Source organism: Liolophura sinensis, chromosome 8, assembly GCF_032854445.1.
Source record: "Liolophura sinensis isolate JHLJ2023 chromosome 8, CUHK_Ljap_v2, whole genome shotgun sequence".
Classification (NCBI taxonomy): domain Eukaryota; kingdom Metazoa; phylum Mollusca; class Polyplacophora; order Chitonida; family Chitonidae; genus Liolophura; species Liolophura sinensis.
In genome coordinates, this window is record NC_088302.1 from 41,673,173 (window position 1) to 41,694,937 (window position 21,765).

The 21,765-nt window shown below is 41.3% G+C and overlaps 2 protein-coding genes across 2 annotated transcripts; both read left to right on the top strand.

The window, feature by feature from the left end:
• Positions 1-244: 244 nt before the first annotated feature.
• On the top strand, positions 245-5,980 carry LOC135473898 (ATP-dependent RNA helicase DDX1-like). Its single transcript, XM_064753833.1, has 2 exons — positions 245-329; positions 2,811-5,980. Exons 1-2 carry the CDS (start codon positions 290-292, stop codon positions 4,967-4,969), a joined length of 2,199 nt encoding a protein of 732 aa, XP_064609903.1. The 5' UTR covers positions 245-289; the 3' UTR covers positions 4,970-5,980.
• Positions 5,981-9,241: 3,261 nt separating this feature from the next.
• Positions 9,242-20,523, top strand: LOC135472364 (F-box/WD repeat-containing protein 5-like). The gene is made up of 7 exons (XM_064751837.1): positions 9,242-9,422; positions 10,030-10,431; positions 11,375-11,555; positions 12,059-12,198; positions 12,444-13,378; positions 15,441-15,656; positions 18,685-20,523. Exons 2-7 carry the CDS (start codon positions 10,066-10,068, stop codon positions 18,929-18,931), a joined length of 2,085 nt encoding a protein of 694 aa, XP_064607907.1. The 5' UTR covers positions 9,242-9,422; positions 10,030-10,065; the 3' UTR covers positions 18,932-20,523.
• The last annotated feature ends 1,242 nt before the right edge of the window (positions 20,524-21,765 follow it).

The window sequence follows — 21,765 nt, forward strand, 5'->3', positions numbered from 1 at the left end:
TGATGGCAAAACTAGTTACTTTTTCAGACGGGTTGTTCTCACATCATTGTTCATTTTGAAGCATTAACAAAAGTACATGTGAAAATGATTGCGGAGTGATATTGACATCCTTGTGATACCTAATAAAATTTTACCCTAATCGTCTCAAGTTATGGCGCTTGAACATAGTTGGTAAAAGGGCAGACCAAATGCTTGATATAGGGTATTATTCACCTGAGAATTATTACACACGTTTTCATCGTTTTCATCAGCTGGCGTAATCTTGATATTTGCCAGCACAAGGAGGAGGATGACGGCCTTTGAAGAGATGGGAGTTATGCCAGAAATTGGTACAGCAGTTTAGTCACCATTGACATGTAGTTCTGTTAGTTGGAATTTGGCTCAGTCGTTTTGTGATAGATAAAAGTGAATGTCGTGGAGGTTTAACGCAGAATTAAACATGACGACAATTGGGTATCCAATAAGTCCGTGGCTGTTATTAAATTTTGCAATCTGAGACGTATAAAGTATAAACATTAAATTTACATTTCTGAGTTCAAGGTTTCATGTTGGGTCTTGAAGCGAAATGAATTCTAAGAATCTGTTAACACTGCATATATATATTGGCCGCAACTGCTGCATTCTGCAACGTACGCACCGTAGTCACCCAGGTCTATCAGCATTTGACTATGTTCGTTTTTTGGATGTTTCACTGACGCTCGCATAGTCACGGGTTGCTGCCATTCACCCCTGAAGGATACTCAGTAAAACTGAGGAAAGCAGCCGATTACTAACTTTTACTCCTCAGCCTGTCCAGTTACTCCTTTACAATGTTTAGTGTCTTAGGCCCTTAGACTGTTAAAATCCTGAGTTGTCGAACACCCTAAAGGTAAATATTCATTCATACATCATCAATTTGATCTTCTTCACTCGCTTGAGTTTCAGTAAGATAGCGTCCTGTGTTCCTGGGTCATGTGTTCCTACCGTTTGCAGTCATGGGGTTGTGTAACAAGGATAATCATGTATCTAACATCATAACAGACCAATGACAGAGGCCATTTTGGGAACTTGAAATCAGCGAAGAGGTTGAACATGATGAAATATGGATGGATACAGTCAAAACTGTTGTATGCGGCCAGTGATGGGACATGTAAAAAGTGGCCGCATATGACAGTTGGCCACATAAGACAGGTTGTGAAGACCAAGCCAAATCACGAACGAATTAAGTTTCGGGAAATCTACACATGTAGGCCTACATAATAATCTTATACATAATTGTTTAAGCACTAATCTGGTCAGCTACATCATAGAAATATAACAATTGTAGTAAAATAATAACTCAATAATTTCAAGTTTTGTGGGGTAGACCAATGGATTTCACACATTTAACAGCCAATTACAGAAAGGGTTTCAGGTGAGGGCATGCATGACAGGAGAACTTTCTTCCCGTCATTGTCAAGCCCCAAAAAACCATGTGCTAGTTTGGCCTACGTAGCTATAAATGACTATTCTAACAAAGTTTTGGACTGTAAATGGCAGACTGCTGAGATGTTTAATCATATTTGCCATTACCGGTGAAACAACAACAACAACATGTACACGTGAAGGAAGATCAATTTCTCCATGTGTTCGGTACATGCAGTATTTGCAATGAAAACACATGCAATGAAAACACAGCACCATTTGCCTGCAAAGATAATGGCCAAGCAAGCCAGATAATTTGTCAAAGAGACCATTCATGGGAGGAACCACAGGAGGTCAGATTATATCCGATTATATCCGAGTCTGCCCGCTGTTTATGACATTCATAGCGCAGACCTCAGCATGGAGCTAATCCAGTGCCACAGTGTAGGGGTGTCCGGACAATAGCCAGCTAGGCCTGATTGAAGAACAGTAGAGTTCACTGCTATTGACCAATAATGTTCACACTTCATTTCTCATCACAAAGTGGCAGGTTGTAACTTTTAATCACTACAAAAACTATTGAAGTCGGATGGTCACCATTTTGAAATTTTTGAATGTCCGATGTGGCAGTTATCAAAAGGCTTACTGTTGAAAATCTCGGACGCCCAGGACAGGCTGATATGGAATTTGGTGGCAAAATATGTTGGCCACTGGACGTGTTGGACAGGTGCCTGCATATTACAGGTCGTTTAACATGGAAAATTGTTTGGTCGCGGCAGAGAGTGGCCACTTACGGCAGGTGGATGCTGATTACAGGTAGCCGAAGGTACAGGTTTGACTGTATATACTTTTGGGATGATCGACAGGTTAGAATTTTAACAGTGTGGTGGTCTAAGATCATACGCTTTGTATTAAAGGAGTAACTTGAAAGGCTGAGAAGGTTGATACTAATCGCTTGTTTCCGAAATTTTACTGAGTGTCCTTCAGGGGTGAATGTCAGCAAGCCATTACTATGCGCTTGCAAGTGCATCCTAAAAAAAGGGAACGTAGTCAAAAGGCCAAAATGCTACAAAGTTCAATGCTGAATATTCGTTCCTGCACTTTTCAATTTAGCATGGGTATGCTTTAATCTGTGCTTCACATGAAGGAGATACACTGGGGAAGCCTGCTCCCTAATCATGACCATTGTAACTTGAAAGAAACTGAAATCTTACTCGCTCTGCTGACATAAACACTTAAAGTAGTGTCGTCATTTGCACTAGGGAACTTCTGTTCATGGTAACAGGATGCACCAGTGGCAAAAAAAGCATTATAATCAAATGATTTATAAATCATGATATACATACACATACACACACACACACACACACACACACACACATATATATATATATATTCTGCTGACTGCATTTCCATTTATTTCACAGGCAAAGCTTTAGAAGAAATGGGCTGGTTGTTGCCAACAGATGTTCAGGCCGAGGCCATTCCTATGATCCTGGGTGGCGGAGATGTCTTAATGGCAGCAGAAACGGGAAGTGGCAAAACTGGTGCGTTCTGTGTTCCCATTCTCCAGATAGTCCATGAAACTCTGAGGGATATTAGAGAAGGTAAAGGTGGGAAGATATCCCAGAGAGCCACTACCAGTGCCAAGTGGAAGATGAGTGTGTATGATCGAGGAGATGCATTGGCCATTGATCCAGAAGGGCTTCTTTGTCAAGCTCGGGATGCAGGTGACTGGCATGGAACAAGAAGCAACAAAGCGGTTGTCGGAGAGGGGAAGTATTTCTATGAAGCTACTGTCACAGACGAAGGACTGTGCAGGCTGGGATGGTCCACTGATAAAGCTACTCTGAATCTAGGAATTGATAAATTTGGGTGGGGATTTGGTGGAACTGGTAAGAAGTCTCATGGAAAGCAGTTTGATTCTTATGGCGAACCTTTTGGAATGAATGATGTAATGGGATGTTACCTTGACCTTGATAACGGCATGATCAAATGGTCCAAGAATGGAGTTGACCTGGGAAATGCGTACACAATACCGGCGCAATTGAGAAATGAAAAGTTCTATGCCGCTGTGGTGCTTAAGAATGCTGAAATGAAGTTTAACTTTGGAGACAGTCCCTTCAAGTATCCACCTACAGGGGGCTATATCGGATTGTCCAAGGCAAACCCCAGTTGCGTGGTGGATTCCAGAATCGTTGGTTCTGGATCCTCTGCTGCGAATTCTAAACCGGCACCTAATGCCCCTCAGGCTATTATCATAGAACCTTCAAGAGAACTTGCCGAGCAAACCCTGACCCAGTTACAGAAGTTCAAAACACACGTCACAAACCCAACAGTGAGTGAATTACTGATCATTGGAGGTGTGAGTTCCAGAGAGCAGACAGACGCCTTGATGAAAGGTGTGGACATCGTAGTGGGCACTCCAGGTCGTCTGGAAGATCTTATCTCTACAGGTCAGCTAGCGCTACATCAGGTCCGATTTTTCGTTCTGGACGAGGCTGATGGACTGTTACAGCAGGGCTACAGCCCGTTGATAGATCGCCTGCACAAACAGATCCCTAAAGTTACCAACGACGGTAAGAGGCTTCAGATGATTGTCTGCAGTGCCACGCTGCACTCCTTTGACGTGAAGAAGATGGCTGAGCGACTAATGTACTTCCCCACGTGGATTGACCTGAAAGGTCAGGATGCGGTGCCCGAGACGGTGCATCACGTTGTTTGCATGGTGGAACCCAAAGAGGATACATCCTGGATGAATCTGAGGCAACACGTGACAACGGATGGAGTTCATCTGAAGGACAGGCTACAGCCAGGTTCTAACCATGCGGAAACCCTGTCAGAAGCTGTGAAGATCCTCAAGGGAGAGTACACTCTGAAGGCCATAGATGAACACAAAATGGAGAAAGCCCTCATATTTTGCCGGACAAAGCTTGATTGTGACAACTTGGAGAAGTATATGGTGGAAAGGAACAAGAGTAACTATACCTGCGTTTGCCTCCACGGTGATCGCAAACCTCAGGAACGTAAAGCCAATCTTCAAAAATTTAAGGACGGCAAAGTTCGTTTTTTGATTTGCACTGATGTGGCTGCCCGCGGCATCGATATTACAGGCCTCCCCAATGTAATCAACGTCACCCTGCCAGACGAAAAACAGAACTACATCCATCGCATTGGTCGCGTTGGCCGAGCTGAGAGGATGGGTTTGGCAATCTCACTGGTGGCCAGCGTGAAGGAAAAGGTTTGGTATCACTCCAACTGCAACAACCGAGGCAGAGGATGCTACAACACGGACTTGACAGATTACGGAGGATGTTGTATCTGGTACAACGAGCCACAGTTGCTCAATGAAATCCAAGACCATCTTGACATCACTATCGATAAGGTTGCACCAGATATGAAGGTTCCAGTCAATGAGTTTGACGGCAAGGTGGTGTACGGGGAGAAGCGGAAAGTAGGCGGCAGCTTGTATAAAGGTCACGTTGAGTTTTTGGCGCCAGCCGTTAGTGATTTGGCCCAACTGGAGAAGCGCGCACAATCTTCCTTCATCAACCTGAAATACAGGAAGCCATTTGCTGCTCGTTGATGAACTGATTTTCTTTTTGAATGAAACATTCGTAAGTTGACCGACTTCACATGTGTTTCGTCATGTCAGAATTATGCTTTATATGCCACAGGGAAAAAGTCTTCTGCAATAATTTGGCCAGTAAATTAATGTTATGTAAGCTATTGTCAGTTGCGTTAAGACCTTTGAAAGGAACTGATTTACAGCTAGGGGCAAGTTGTAGTTTTTTTGGTTCGCATTTAAAGTCTGCAGAAGGAATAATTGGAATCCTTTCTAAGTATATGATTCACACAGCAGTGCTATTTTTTTGTTTGACATTTTATGAAATACAATTTATGCCTAACACGCGTTCAGAAAAAGTTCGGTTTGACGTGTTGACTTGTAAGAAATTGTCTCTTGGCAGAAGCAAATCTGTGTCTGTTATGTAGTTGCTTGCTTGGTTGGGTTTTGTATATAAAGGCTGCTTTCAACGTTAAAGTCATCTCAAGATGACGGTGTCTCCATGTAGAATGCCTGCCCCAATGCCGACACCAAGTATAACGCACCATGCATGCATTCAGTGAATGTCCCATTATGCCTTTATATAAACTGCCAAACTAATATTTGGTAATGACGCGATCGAATATTAACTAATTTGATTATTTTTTTACCTTCGGAAAAGGCCTGGGTACAGATTGCGCATGTAGTGATGTAAATTTAAATGTGGATTGAACTCAAAAATCCAACTTAAACTCTTAACAAAACACCAATGTGAGAATAATATGGAGGGATGCCATTCAGCTTTAATCCGTCTGTGAGTTCTCTTCTGATATATACATGTGAACATGTTAAAATATATGTAAATCACACATCAGTGGGGTGGAGAGGCAATTTCAAGGCAATGCAGCACAAGCAATTCAGGCCTAAGCTGTGTTGGATATATTGTTTATTCCTCTGTATGTCATGACGTTTTGTTACGGAAACTGGTCATTTCAGCTTGAACCCGGGTCACCATGCATTAATCCACAAAATGCAACCCACTTTTCAGCTTAGACTTGGATCACCATAAATTCACAAAAGGCACCCTACTATTCAGGCTGGAACCACGCAAATAAATGAATAAATCAATACGTAGCCTGTTCATGAGGGCGTACATATTAAAAATAGCTAAGAAGAGACGACTTTAACACACAATGAAAGATGAAATCGTTTTTTAGCACAATGATAGAATATGTAGGTCTGAGTGATTTAGTGATGTTCACCTCATGCTGATATGCATGAGGGTTTACCATGGTTCAGGGATGCGTCCGTGGCCGAGGCGGTCAGCACGCCAGCACGGAGAAAGAATTGGTCGCTGTTCAAGTCCAGTTCTTGCTACCTTCCTCTACTTCCGGGCTCTGCATGGTTTTCCCCCATCATAATGCTGGCTGTTGTATAAGCGAAATATTCTTGAGTACGAGGTAAATAATGAAATACATAAATAAATACAGTACTTAAGAATTGTTTATTGTCTGGTAATAGTGGAAAGCGTGTGGTGGGAGTATGGCCTCTAAATAATTAAAGTGGAAGACGGGCCAAGGTATCTTTGCCTTCCACCCAATCAATGAACCTCGAACAATTAGAAAAAATAAGGGATGTAGCAAGGAGTCCTGCAGTAGGCAAAATGATTTCAGTTTTGGAAATCTCGTCTGTATATACGAGTACATTGTGGGATTAATGCATATGCGATTTCTTATTTTACTGAACGGATTAGAAGGTATCCTGGGCCACGAGGGATTAAAGATTAAACTTGGAACAGAGACGGTCACATGTGGCATCGGTACTTACAGCTCGTGTTTCGGAAACTATTCCCGTGTAAGCCTCAGTTACATGCGTTTACACGTCGATCAGTAAAGCTGACGTTTGATTCACATATAGCAAACTCGCATTCACTTATAACATCGGGAATTAGTAAGCGTCTGAACAAACACCTGCCGTTTTGTATTTACATAGATGAAAACGGTTGACAAAACCCAGCCGTTCTAACTTAGGCCACCAAAATTGACGGATTTGAGAAAGACGTTCTAAATGGAACCATCTTATGGATTAGGTCACCTTTTTATCTGTAAAAACGCAGAACGGAAACTGCCGATTTTTCATCAGTGTAACCACAGCTTTAAATGTATTATGACTTGCAATAGATAGGCCTATGCACTGTCATCATTTTACTCCACGGAGTGCCTCTCAGGCCATTTCGGGTTCCAGAGCTTCGGCGGCGTGGGATCCTCGCCCCTGGGGCCTTGAACAATTCCTAAAAAAAAAAACAAGGGATGCTCAGATAAAGATGAAACAAGTCATGCAGTGGGTCAATAATTTCGGCTTGGTAAAATCTTCATGTACTTGTGTATTGGGGGCCAGGTGCATATGCGATTTTTCATTTTACTGAACGAGTTTACTTACTTGATTGGTGTTTTACGCCGTACTCAAGAATATTTCACGTATACGGCGACGGCCAGCATAATGGCGGGGGGAAACCGGGCAGAGCCCGGGGGAAACCTGCGACCATCCGCAGGTTGCTGCAGACCTTCCCACGTACGGCCGGAGAGGAAGCCAGCATGAGCTGAACTCAGAGCGAGCGCATTGGTGAGAGACTCCCGGCTCATTACGCTGCGCTAACGCCCTAACCAACTGAGCCACGGAGGCCCGCACTGAACGACTTAGAATGCATCCTATGCCCCGAGGTGTTAAAGAGTATCCGTGGCTATAAACGACCTCTTGTCTCCCATCTTTTCTGCTGGGCTTCTCCCCCAAAATGTAACATTTTTCGCCGCGCTTGAAACAGAGACGGCCATATGTTGTACCCGCACGTATAACTTTTCCCGTATTAGCCACAGTTCCACATTTGATTCACATAAAGCAAAGCCGCATGCACCTGTACTTATTTATTTATTTATTTGATTGGTGTTTTACACCGTACTCAAGAATATTTCACTTATACGACGGCGGCCAGCATTATGGTGGGTGGAGACCGTTGCTGACAGACCTTCCCACGTACGGCCAGAGAAGAAGCCAGCGTGAACTGGACTTGAACTCACAGCGACCGCATTGGTGACTCCTGGGTCATTACGCTGCGCTAGCGCGCAAACCAATCGCATGCATATGTAACATCGAGAATTAGTAAGCATCTGAACTGACACTTGCCGTTTTCTAATTTATGCCCCCATCTTTTAGTTTAACCTTGTCTTTCAGTTTAGGTCCCCTTTTTTGTCCGTGTAAATGTAATATGACTTGTAAAAGATATGCATTGTCATCATTTCTCATTTTACTCCATGGAAATGACATTTAAGTGTCTCTCAATTTCAAGAGCTTCGGTATGGACCACTCCTGGACGCTCGTTCTTTATGCTGGGACACAGCCTCTCCAATACTCCGACATAATTAGACCACCTCCCTGGTTTCTCCTCCAGATCTAGCAAAAAACTAATTAGTAATGAACTGAAGTGGGCCGAAGACACTGAAAAGTGTATGAGTAAATTCAGTTAACAGTCTGTACATATGATATATGGCATTTCATTGAATAAGACTATCTTCAAAATGTTCTCTGGCGGTGTATAGGCTAAATGAATTAAAATTTTACTTTCACAACACAAATTTTAGCATTAGCTGTGTTTTTATTAGTGACGAAAACAATTTTGATCGCAAGACTGAAGTAGTTTGTTGGGTCTTTTTGTTGGCAGATAACCTATTATTTCATGTTTGATTTAAGTCTCAAAGAACATTATTTTCTCTGGTATACTTTAGGTCCCACCGAGACTGTTTGTGGGGCTCCATAATGTAGTCTAATCATGGTGTTTACTAGGCTCAGGATTCCTTATATACTATCAGCATATACTGATCTGCTTCTCGAACAGATCAGAGTATTCGATATGTGTAAATTGCAGCACACTTTTAAGCTGCCGGGCTGTCAGCCTGTGCCAACTGCTGTCAGAGTAAGACTGATCACGTACAAAGTTCGAGTTGATAGAATCCCTTTCATCCTGTCTCATGAAAGGTATTATCGACGTTGGTAGAATATTTTCTTAGACAGTGATCATATCTAGAGGTAACTTAATTCAACCAGGGATAAAATAAAAAGCCAACAATTGTTTTTAAAATATACAACCAAAATGATCTAACATGTCCCCTTTTACAGCCACGTAGCAGATGGACCAAAATTCTGGATATTTAACGGTCTCCCCACTCCCTCAAACGCCCTCCATCCGCATCATTAGTTCGAAGAATATGCCGTAACGTATCCACCTGTCCACGTACTACCAGACTTGCACTCGAGAGTTATCTCCCATGCGTGTGAGAACTATCTGCAGATGTCGCCATAGTCTTTCCGGGATATCTGCAAACGAAAATTTGGGTTTGTTTTGATAGCTAAAATTTGTGCTTTGGGTTCAAAGAAATTTCATCAAAATTCCTGACCTTGAAGGATATGGTTTGTGTTTTCTGCTAGCAGTAATTCGAAACAGGTGAACTTTGCTTTCATTTTATTTTCGCATCACGAAACCACGTGCAATATGTTGATTGACATGAAGATCTTGACAGCCACTTGACGTCAAGTTCAACTGAACAGCTGAAAAGAGACGAAATCATTGGTACTTAGTATATTAAAAGGATTTTAAGGCTAAAAATCTCATCTCATCGAATCGACGAACTAATTTGCTTGCATTTGACAGTTTATAAAGCTTGGAAGTGACAGAAATCTGGTCGAATGAAATCGAATTCCGCGTTTGGGCCTTGACAGATGTCATACAAGATGTGGTCCACTGTTAACCATAAAATTTGGAAAACCATTTTAACTTTAAAACCATTAAATTGCTGAAAGGGAGACTGCATAAACCTTTTTACGTCTGGTAATTAGTAGGAATTAGGCTCGTACCTCTGACTAAGTTGTGAAGAGAGGTGGTGTAAACTAAATTCATGTCATTAAACATCAAGAGGTGTCCATTGGGTGAATTCTCAATCACATTTTTCATTGTTCTAACAGTCAAAGTACAATCTTGAACTGATGTATCTGGTGATTTTATACTCTAGATTATCTTCAAGGGGTTTTTTATATATATATATATATTGTAGTTTGTGTCTCAAGTAGATGTGTGGCATTGATCTTCTATGGATACAGACAGCGAGTTGGGACATATTTGGCAAGAGCTTCCAGACAATTTGCTTCTGCAGATCTTCTCCTTCCTCAAAGCCTCTGATTTGGTGAGAGCATCACAAGCCTGTCATAGCTGGTACAGAGTTGTGTTTGATGAAAGCATATGGAAGGACCTGGTATGCCGTGAGTTCTGCATCCAGCGTCAGTGTAAAGTTGCACCGGGTAAAGTCTCCTGGCGAGAGGAGTACAAAAGACTGTATTACAACAGCCCTGTGGTAGAGAGTGAGATTCTTACCAACCATTTAGATGAGGTTCTCCATGTCAGCTTCTCTCATAATGGAGAGATGTTTGCTACCACTTCTAAAGATGCCACCATAAAGGTATAGTACAAGTGAGGGACACTTTATGAGCTAAGCTTTGATTTCATGTTTTTATTGGCTGACAGATACTTACAGTAAAAGATCCTGCGAGAAATGATGTCTTTTGACAAGCCTAAATGTGTCGCTAAGATATGACCATGTAATCATAGAGACCCCTTAAAGAGCTACTACAATGATGTCACATCTACCTTACCCATCGTCATGTAAGGAATATTATCACGTCACATCAGGAAAATTCTCTTAAGACTGAAGTAGCACTTTAAGGCAACTCACTTATTAATCCATCAGTCAGCAAAGGACACATAAAAAGCTCTCAGATGTAGATTCTGTCGAATGTTCACATACTATATCATGATTCATTTGAGTTCACCCATATGACAAAAACCAGGTTTCTGAATGGAAGAAATCACTCTGAAGAACAAAGCTCTTGACTTAGTGGCAATCCAAACTCCTTCCAAACTAGTGATAGATGGATTTGAAAATTTGACCTCTTCAAGAAAGCCTTTTAGTCTTTCAGATCAATGTGTATCACAACAGGCAGGAAGATAGATGTACATGTACGTACAGATATGATTATAGCAGTAGTGCAGGGGGTCCTCAATGGCTTAGTTTGTTAAATCTCTGGCTCATTGCGACTTTCAGGACCTTGCCCAGTTAGGCGGCTGGTTTGAATCCAGCTTTGGCTATTTTAGTTGCGGATTTAGTGAAGTGAGGAGGTTGGTCTGATACCTAGTGATTTGTGTTTGTATACTCCAGGTGCACCGGTTTACTTCACCAATAAACCTGACCACAGTCCTATAAATGAAAATTTCTCGAGTACGGCATCCAATCAAACAAAGAAACCGAGACAGTCATTCTTAAAGAGGCATTACTACATGTACGATAACAGGTTTAGAAGTGAACTAAATGTTATTCTAAGCTATCTTCCATGTACCTGTTACAGGTGTGGCAAGTGGGGGAACCGACAACCCTGAGGTACACAGCTGACATGAAGAAAGAGATGTCATGGGACTTCACCCAGTTCTCCTGCTTTAACAAACTGGACAGCTTGCTGTTGGTCTCTGGGGTTGTCTATACCAACTTTGACAGGAGAGGATTTTTAGCAGTTTTCTCAATCACAAACAGTAAGTTGGGGAAAGGGGAAATAGCAGTTAGAACACCATTTTTATCTTGTTTTCTTATTTTTATCTTTTTTATTTCAAGGATGGAAATTACTGTATGGTGTCTATGATCTCAGTTTTTGAGGTGGTGTCAGTAAAATGAAATATTTTAGTCTCAGTTATATAATATATTAGGATTTTTAGCTGGACTGTAAATGTGAGACCATTCCCTAGCATGGCTTGGTTTATCTAAAGCCCACATAGACATGAATTCCTTTCTGCGTGTTCTGCTTGTACCTTTAGTAGCTATGATCAAGGATTTCATGAAACTGGAGTCCAGATATTTGACACTTGTAACTACTGGTGGTAATGTGAAGGTGTAATAGCATCACCAGTAAACGATACATTTGGAAAATGAAGTGAGAAATGGGCAAAGTTAATTTAGCACATTTTGTTTTCTGAAAAATGGTTACAGTACCTGATTTTGTTGAGTAGTTCAACTACATTGATCCCCTGTTTTCACGCAGACTTCAACATCATCAAAGTGACAACGATGGATCCTTCACAACTATTTGGGACTTGGCTGAGCCAGGGGACATTCTTAGGGGGAAGCCTGGAGATTAACCTAGATCGTTTCACAACCAGTGTGGAGATAGACATGTTTGATGTGAGTATTCAGTAACAGTGTCACAGGGAACTCTTCTAGGGTTTTATTTTAACTCTATAGAGTAGAGTCATCTCATATAAGTGAAATATTCTGAATATAGAGTAAAAAGTCCAATCAAATAAATAAATGAATCACTTTCATTTGTGTCCAGTTTTTATGAAGATATTGACTTCACTCACTGGGTGAGTTATTAACGGTGAGCAGACCATCAATCTTTGTTGTTTGGAAGTTTCTTTATGTTTCAGATTTCTGACACAGAATGTGAGACAGAGGCTGGGGCAAGCTCTGAGAAGCGAGGACAGTCATTATTTACATTCTGCAGTGAGAATGCCAGTCTGATAAAGTTTTTGACTGTAGCTGAAGTTCCCCAGAGTGGACCTCTTCCAGCAGAGTTAGAGTGCATGGATACAGAAGAGTATGCAGAAGAGGATGCACCCAGGCTTAGCACCACCCCTTCACTTACACATACACTAGCCACACCCTCTCTAGCCACACCATGTGCAGCAGCCTCCTCCTTTGTGTCTGGCTCCTCCCATACCTCTAGCCTTCAGCCCTCCCTTCACATGTCAGCTGATCCAGGAAGAACGGTGAACCATGAGTTTGGCTGTAGTACTGAGGACAGTCAGTCTGTGATTAGAGAGGCAAACAAACGGGCTGGTCAATGTCAGCCGTGTAACTCTGTATCCGTGGGCACAGTGGTTTTACCAGTCTCGGACCAGGAACAGACAAAAGTATCACATGTAACAGATTATCCAAACTGTGGTAAAATGCACCCGGCGGAACACGAGAACAAACATTCAGGGAACTTGCCGATGCTGAATGCCTCATGTCCGCTGTCTGTGTCAGAGCCGGGGCCATGTAGCTCCTCCTCAACGAAGTCAGCTGACAGTAAACTGACGACCAAGTACCTCATCTTTGTGACAGGAGAGTTTGCCGTGGCCCTGCATCAGATTGGGATCAAGGTGATGACTGTTAATGAGGCGGGACACTGCACAAATAGGGCTGGGCATGGAGCCGGCCACTCCTGTCAGAACAGTCAGCCCGGCAACGGACATGGACATATTGTGGTCAATGTCCGGAACAATGATATTGAAATGCGGGACCGTCAGCCCGACAAAACCGATTTCTTGTTGGATTTACATGGACATGTGACAGGAATGTGTTTATCTAGTGATAGTAGGTGAGTGCATCTAGCTATGAAAGCTTTTCTTTTCTTTTGGCAATCTTTATCTCTACATGTACTTAGAGACAGATTAGTGCATAATTGACACAAATGTGATTTTGAAACTGACAAATTACAATTAACAAAATTAAGAAGAAACATGAAGGCAAAATGATTAATGCATGTTCAGCTTTGGCAATGTATGTATTTGGCAGCATTTCTTCCAGCTGTTTAATGTAAACCAAGATATATGTCATACACGGAAACTAACCTAAATTTTCACCCTGGGACTCGGAAAGTGTATTTCAAGATTCATTGCATTGACTGCGGTTGTTACTGACTGAGCGCCTCGGGAGAGCAACAAGGGTGGTCAGGAGATTACACTGACAGTTCAAGAATGTAGTAAACAAGCTCATGCTTCACTGAGCAGTCATTCTACGCTCCTGCCAACAACAGTTCATGTTTTCCTCAGTTTTAATGATAATGATTTTAGTACATGCACTTTGCAACAGGTTGATTGTTTTATTATCGTTATTTGTGATAAATGGGAATTTGGGAGAAAACTGTGGAGATAAAGCATGGCTACCCAGTACCTTTACGCATAGTATACAAAGCTGTAGCAAAATTGAGCATACCACGAATCAATACTTTCTTGCAAATTGGGTCTACCAGCAGACAAGATGATGTGAAATTGTGACCAAAGCAACACCTACATGGTGCGTTTGCACCACTGCACAGGACTTTAATCACAGAAATTGAAATTTCTATGTGAACTTTTTGTTATATTTTTACTGGTGAAAGGAAAAACAATAATCTTATCTATCAATGGCAAAACTTGAATCAGGTCTGGGCAAAACTGTATACAGGAAATCATAAAACATTTTGTGTATAAAGCCAGTGATGGTGTTGTGCGAACTTCTTATGTGATAACAACTCCAACAAATCCTATCTCCTGATATGCCGGGCTCATACACAGTACTACTGAAAAGCTGTAAAAGTAAATCATCATAGTTTCTGGAAACCTTGAGTGGAGTATGTTTTTTGTTCTCAAATAAAATCGCAGGAAAAGGAACTCTTCTATAATAGGAAGACAGTTCCGACTGTAAAGAAACAAAATGTGCATGTAGACTGACATACTAAATTGAAATTACATTGACAAAGAATAACAGATATTTCTCATTAAAATTCGTTTTTATCTGAAATACAGTTTTATACATATTCGTTGAATAATGAGGACTCTTAGCGGACAAGCGTTCACCAGGTAACGGTGTGAGGTGACTTCCATGTAGGCCTGATCTGAATAATCAGTTAGTCTGCAGTGTACATTGTGCATGTACATTCCTGTACAGAAAGCATGGCATGGGCATGCTTTCTGACAGTGTGTGGAATTTAAAGGTTGGTAATAGACATGGCTTGTCTCAATACTTTCTTTGATTTCATTCACGGGTATATATAAAGATGTACATGTAGGCTTACTAGTTGGGAGACCTGCACACCTCACTGTCAGTGACTGTAAGTGCCATGCAGGGTAATGAAACAGGAGGGGGCTAATCGCTCTCTTCTGTCATCTTGCTGCCAACTCAGATCATGCAAAAGTTAACGGCAGTAACTCACGTGCAAAACTTTAGGTCATTTGCCGTAAATATGATATATATAAATTATTTATAGCAAAATGAACGGAAAAATGTTACAAAATTTAGTTGTGATAGTGCAAACAAGATGTTTGGCAGTTGCATCGTATCAGAGGGATGCATTTGGAAATCTGGTAAAAGCACTGTGTCAGTTGTCAGTTGTCACACAATATCATCAGTGGATGAGTTTGCAAGGCAGAAATACAAAAAAAATGAGATTGATGAGTCAAATGCTGATAATGTTGTTGTGCAAAGAGTTAGATGTAGCACTTGTAGATATTCTTGATTTTTAGTACGTGTACATGTCGTGTTTGTTAGTGTCACAGTTAGACAGTCATAAGATGTGGAATTTGAAATTTGTATGTTTATCAGTTTAGTTTGTATTATTTTCACCTGATTATATGTATTGAGAAATAGTTCTTTATTGTGTACCTGTGTGATTTCTGCAGGTACCTGTTTGTGAACTGTCGCCCCTGGGTAGGGAGGGATGTGGACCGCACTGACCCCTGGGCAACCCCTGACCTCTCCACCCACATCCAAATCCGTGTGATTGATCTGTACACCTTACAGGACCTGGGTGTTTATTACAGCGGTCACCTGGGCTGGTCTCCTGCCTTCAGGTGCTGCTTTGTCTTCTTGGATGTCAGTGAGGACTACGTAGCCAGGTATGTACACCTTACAGGACCTAGGTGTTTATTACAGCGGTCACCTGGGCTGGTCTCCTGCCTTCAGGTGCTGCTACTGTATGTCTTCTTGGATGTCAGTGAGGACTACGTAGCCAGATATGTACACCTTACAGGACCTGGGTGTTTATTACAGCGGTCACCTGGGCTGGTCTCCTGCCTTCAGGTGCTGCTTTGTCTTCTTGGATGTCAGTGAGGACTATGTAGCCAGGTATGTACACCTTACAGGACCTAGGTGTTTATTACAGCGGTCACCTGGGCTGGTCTCCTGCCTTCAGGTGCTGCTACTGTATGTCTTCTTGGATGTCAGTGAGGACTACACGGCCAGGTATGTACACCTTACAGGGGATGGGTGTTTATTACAGCGGTCACCTGGGCTGGTCTCCTGCCTTCAGGTGCTGCTTTGTCTTCTTGGATGTCAGTGAGGACTATGTAGCCAGGTATGTACACCTTACAGGACCTAGGTGTTTATTACAGCGGTCACCTGGGCTGGTCTCCTGCCTTCAGGTGCTGCTACTGTATGTCTTCTTGGATGTCAGTGAGGACTACACGGCCAGGTATGTACACCTTACAGGGGATGGGTGTTTATTACAGCGGTCACCTGGGCTGGTCTCCTGCCTTCAGGTGCTGCTACTGTATGTCTTCTTGGATGTCAGTGAGGACTACATGGGCAGGTATGTACACCTTACAGGACCTAGGTGGTTATTACAGCGGTCACCTGGGCTGGTCTCCTGCCTTCAGGTGCTGCTTTGTCTTCTTGGATGTCAGTGAGGACTACGTAGCCAGGCATGTACACCTTACAGGGGATGGGTGTTTATTACAGCGGTCACCTGGGCTGGTCTCCTGCCTTCAGGTGCTGCTTTGTCTTCTTGGATGTCAGTGAGGACTACGTAGCCAGATATGTACACCTTACAGGACCTAGGCGTTTATTACAGCGGTCACCTGGGCTGGTCTCCTGCCTTCAGGTGCTGCTTTGTCTTCTTGGATGTCAGTGAGGACTACGTAGCCAGGTATGTACACCTTACAGGGGATGGGTGTTTATTACAGCGGTCACCTGGGCTGGTCTCCTGCCTTCAGGTGCTGCTTTGTCTTCTTGGATGTCAGTGAGGACTACGTAGCCAGGTATGTACACCTTACAGGGGATGGGTGTTTATTACAGCGGTCACCTGGGCTGGTCTCCTGCCTTCAGGTGCTGCTTTGTCTTCATAGATGTCAATGAGAACCATGTAGCCAGGTATAGAACTCGCGAAAGCCAGCTAGACTGGTAGAGGGACAAGAATGTGTAGCCTAGTTAGGGTTCGAAATTACCATTGATTTGTCAGATGTGTCTGGCAAAAAAATGATCTTGTCTGTCTAAATTTATGTGCAGCACGGACAAGTGTCCGCTTGAATTTTATTTGTGAAAAAATGTCAAATTACTTCAAATCATCGCTTCATCAGAAAATCGCATTTCTATAAAATGTACCAGACTTCGTGTACAAGACTTTCCTTGTTGCGGAAATAGATTACCCTGTTCCTGTGACTTTTTATTGAGTAAAAAGATGCAAGGCGCATATTGCGACGTGAAGTTCATGGGGACAGGAGTGCAACTCTAGGAATATGGTAGTTGTGGGCAGCGAAATGAAAAATATTGATCGCTCAAAACAACCAGCCTCTTTAAATTTAGGTTTACCAAGCAATCGACTAATGAACCGACCCAAGAGACGAAGCTAATCCAACAACATCAGCCACTCGACAATATTTCAAGGAAGATTGGAAGCGATCTGTTGCACCACGTGTGAAAATTACTGTGACCACAAATAACTGCTCTGGTCAGTTATCAAAACAGACACATGTAAAAACTAAATACACAGTGCATTTAATCATATATCGGCCAACAGTTCTGTGCAGATAAATTTTGTCCTGTGCTCAAGAGGACAATTATCCTGCTGGCTTTACTTCTAATTTCTATCCCTTCTAATTTCTAGTCATGCTTTAGTTTCCAATTTAGCGTACAAGTGCCACAGCTGAGACAGTGTATCTTATTTATATATACATATATATTGTTGAAGTATATTCAACCAAATCCAGTCCCCAGTTTCCTCCCACCATTATCAATATAGTATGAGTGAAAAATTCTTGAGTATGGCATAATTGAGTAAACAACAATTAGACAAATAAATATATCCAAATCCAGCCTATTGTATCATATAAGACATTGAGAAATCCATTGTGTGGTTAACCTATAGTACCACATTAGGACATTGTTAAGTCCACTACTGGTTCAAATTACTAAAAGTGTTGTTATCACTGGAGCTGATCAGTTCTTGACCAATCCTTGAAATCAAAAGGTTTGTCAGGCACTAAACAGAGGGCAGTATTTTTCTCCAGGCTCTCTGTTTTACAAGCCAGAATACGCTGTACAGGTGAAACATACTGTAATTCTTCAACCTTTTTGCATATTTGCAAGGTGTGTTTACAAGTATATTCTGAAGGTATTATTCTGTGAACACTGTTAAAAAGTCAAGTTAAAGACTGTCCAGTTAAAAATGTGTATAAATTGCCTAGAAAGCTCATCTTTCATATGCGAAAAGGTTGAGGAATTAGGGTTCTTGAGAATGTTACATCACTCAATTCCAGTCAAATAAATAAGTAGGATATTGCTTTATCAGCAGTGAAGTCGCCAGAGTTGTGTGAACTAAATACTTAAAATACTAAATTTATGTTGAGTGTTACATGAAATTAACACCAGGGCAGGCATACTGTACATGTGCATGCAACAGTTTGTCACACCTGTACATTTGTACCTTCCACATCCCAGGTCATTTATCATGACTTCCCAGCCACCATAGGTTTACACACCAGCACTTTCTCACCATCATTTAGACTGACATTTTATTTTGACGAAATTATCAATTGATGAAAGAGAAAAAGTACATTTAAAAATGAGACAGGCTGGATACAAAATCTATATGTGTATGCCCTTGACTGATACCTGTGTTACTGTTTCATGTGTCTCTTGTCCCTACAGTGGTAGCGAGGACACACGAGGGTACCTGTGGGACCGTCATTACAGAGTCAACCTCATGCGCTTCCCCCACGGCCCGGGGGTTGTCAACTCTGTCGGCTTCAACCCCAAGGACCAGGAGTACCTTGTAACGGTCAGTGATGACCATACCATCAAAATCTGGCGCTCCAGACAAAAACAACGCAGCTTCCTAGAAAAGGTGCCGGCTGCTTCCAATCATACGGGTGCTAGCTGTGCTACAAGTAGTTGACAACTGGGAGCTTAGGCAGGCTACACAGTTGAACTTTAAAGACGCTCAAGATGAAATCTCACTTCTGATTTGTGCTCTTGCAAGCAACTGATGTTTGTGTACGTTTAAACACAAATCTAAGGTATAAAAGGGGCTGCCAACAGCACTGTTAGACAAGAATCGCTGTGTTGTTGTCATTACTGGTAAAGTGGTATAATAGGCATAAAGCACAATGCTGAACCGTACATACGTATATATTGTGTACCTTATTTCAGTGCTAAGAATGAAACATTTCCCATGTATCAAGTGCTATTTGACATGCATAGATAGTAGAAATTGGTATGTACATGTGTAGGAGGCTGCAACTGTCTATCATGTGTTACTCTGATGATAGAGCAGATACCAGAGACATTGTCTTGTAGGAATGCACATTTTTCACAAAGGATATACTTGTAAATGTTTATGTAGTTCGTAGACATAAAGTTTAGGCAATTTTTTTGTTAAAGATACACAAATACCTACAAAAGATCTGTATTCCACTTCACCTTTTATGAATTAGTGAATCAAACTCTGAATGGCAATTCTAATTTAAATGCATGTAGAGATGGTCAACCCACCGAAGAGAGAAGGAAACTTATGTTATTAAGGAAATGTCAAGAAACATATACATGTACATATGTATACTCTTCACAGGAGTTATGTTATCTCCAGGAATAAGTCCAAAGTGTAAATTACATTGTTGTATACTAGGGTATAACCTATATCTGGCTTTTTGCCCACTAGAAAATCTTAAAGTACTGTGTGTTTAAAAGTAAAATTGTGCTTTTTGTAATAAACTGTGGCCACTTTCACAAAGCAGCGTACCACATTTATTTACCGTACATTTGTCGTACGATATTTTGTACGTCACTATTAACATACCTATACAGTATGTGTGATATTGTATAAGTAATACAAAACATCTTTGTGAAAGTGGCCCCTGAAGCTAAAGTGCTGGAACGTCCTTTGTTTTAGGTGTAATAGTAGCCTGTAATGCAAAAGCCGGATTTCCCACTCCCGTAAATATGTTTTTCTGGCCATGCTGGCAATTTATCCTTTCAATATCTTTCCTTGTTCAGGTATGTATGTCTGGAAGGTTTTGTGAAAATGTCTTGAAAATCGTCAGACACATAATGTGCCATGTGGAAGTATGTACAGGTAATTAGTGGTATGAAAAATTTACAGATGTTGACACTTTATCCTGTTGATAGAGAGGTGGTTAAGGTCACATATGGGGAGTAGTTAGCATTTTATGTCCACAACATGACACTTTCTCCAGTGTTTCTATAGGCCTTGAAGATTATTTTCAGACGTGGAGGCACTTCAGATTTTACCTCTGGGGCTAAGTAGAGTTCAGTAATATTCAGCCTGTTCAACTATTTTTATCCTTCTGTATAGGTGATTGTAAGTCAGTTGCAGTGTTGGTATATACATATACTGTAAATCTGCAAACTTTTCAAGTAAAAAAAGCACTTTCCCTCTGCGGAATTTTTGCCTACAGTTATTGTGAAAATGACTCTAAAATTATTTGTTTTTTTGTGTGATTAAAGATGCAAGCATTATAAAACCACTAATTATTTGAATTAGGGTATGCACAAGGTTTCTCAGAACTGATTGTGTGTCTGCACCCATCCTCCAGTCTGTCCAGATCCAGTCCAGCTGGTATTTGATCAACTTCCTGAAACTTGTGGCTTTGTTGACCTAATACAGCTTTACAAAGCTTCTCGTTTTTCTATTTGGCTGAGAGCACAGTTTCCAATTAGTGCAGCAAGATGGCTTGGGAAGGATCAATCAGTATATGTTGTTTTAACATGATGACAGTAGGGAAGCAAACACCAGAAACAGAAGAAATAACAAACTTGCAATTCAGTCAGAGGTACCTTATTACAATGAAAAACAATGGGGCAAATACTGAAAAAGTGAGATGACGAGGTCATTGACCTCTACAAGTCACCACAAGTTAGATACAGAATTCCTCCAGGTGTTAAATATAACCTTGTGATACGGAGATTATTTGTTGAAACATTTATGCCTTAGTTATTTAATGAACAATTGGTTGGCTTATCAGCCCCCAACATCACGGGTGTGTGTGTGTAGTTTATGACTTTGGAGAAACATCACTTTGAATCCATCTGTTGACTAGAATTTTTTGAAACCTGCCAAAGCACTTAGTCTTGGGTTGTGGCATTTATGTTCAACGTGTTATCAAGATTTCTCTGAATGATAGGGCTGAAGTATGGGTACTTGCATAGTTACATACATGTCATTGTAAAAGACTACACTGACTAATGAGGACAGTTTTTTGTTAACTTTTACAAGAGTCTGAGTCGGAAATTTGAAGGTTTACATGTCACCAGGTTGAGCAGAGGTTTCAAAACAATATGGCATAAGCCTACATGCTTGTATTTACATGTGTACATCCATGTATTAAAACTTCATCAATTTTAGGCATTTCTGTTGTGAAGGATTTTAATATTGAACACACTCTCAGGCATTTTGTGTAAACACTGTTTTCTCAGGTATCTGTTTTTGAATCATTAAACAAAAGTTTAGAATTCAAATATTGGGGGGATACATGTAAACTTACGTGCATGATTGAATTTCTTGTGCATTCATGGTTAATAATCTTGAGACAAATGAAAGTTTTAAGCTTTAGTTTGAGGACACAGATGGCAAGCCTTGGTACCAGTACTATAATTCTCCCAACCCCCCAACCCCAACCCCCCCACCACAATACCCAAGCTAAAATAATGCCACACTTAGTGTTCAGATCATAAGATGGTCTAAACATTAATCCAGTCTGAGCAATGATTGAA

Coding starts and splice junctions, on each gene's coding strand:
- LOC135473898 (XM_064753833.1), top strand. CDS start 290: ATGACGGCCTTTGAAGAGATGGGAGTTATGCCAGAAATTG. Junction 330..2,810: donor GGGAGTTATGCCAGAAATTG/GTACAGCAGTTT, acceptor TTTATTTCACAG/GCAAAGCTTTAGAAGAAATG.
- LOC135472364 (XM_064751837.1), top strand. CDS start 10,066: ATGGATACAGACAGCGAGTTGGGACATATTTGGCAAGAGCTTCCAGAC. Junction 10,432..11,374: donor CTAAAGATGCCACCATAAAG/GTATAGTACAAG, acceptor TACCTGTTACAG/GTGTGGCAAGTGGGGGAACC. Junction 13,379..15,440: donor TGTTTATCTAGTGATAGTAG/GTGAGTGCATCT, acceptor TGATTTCTGCAG/GTACCTGTTTGTGAACTGTC.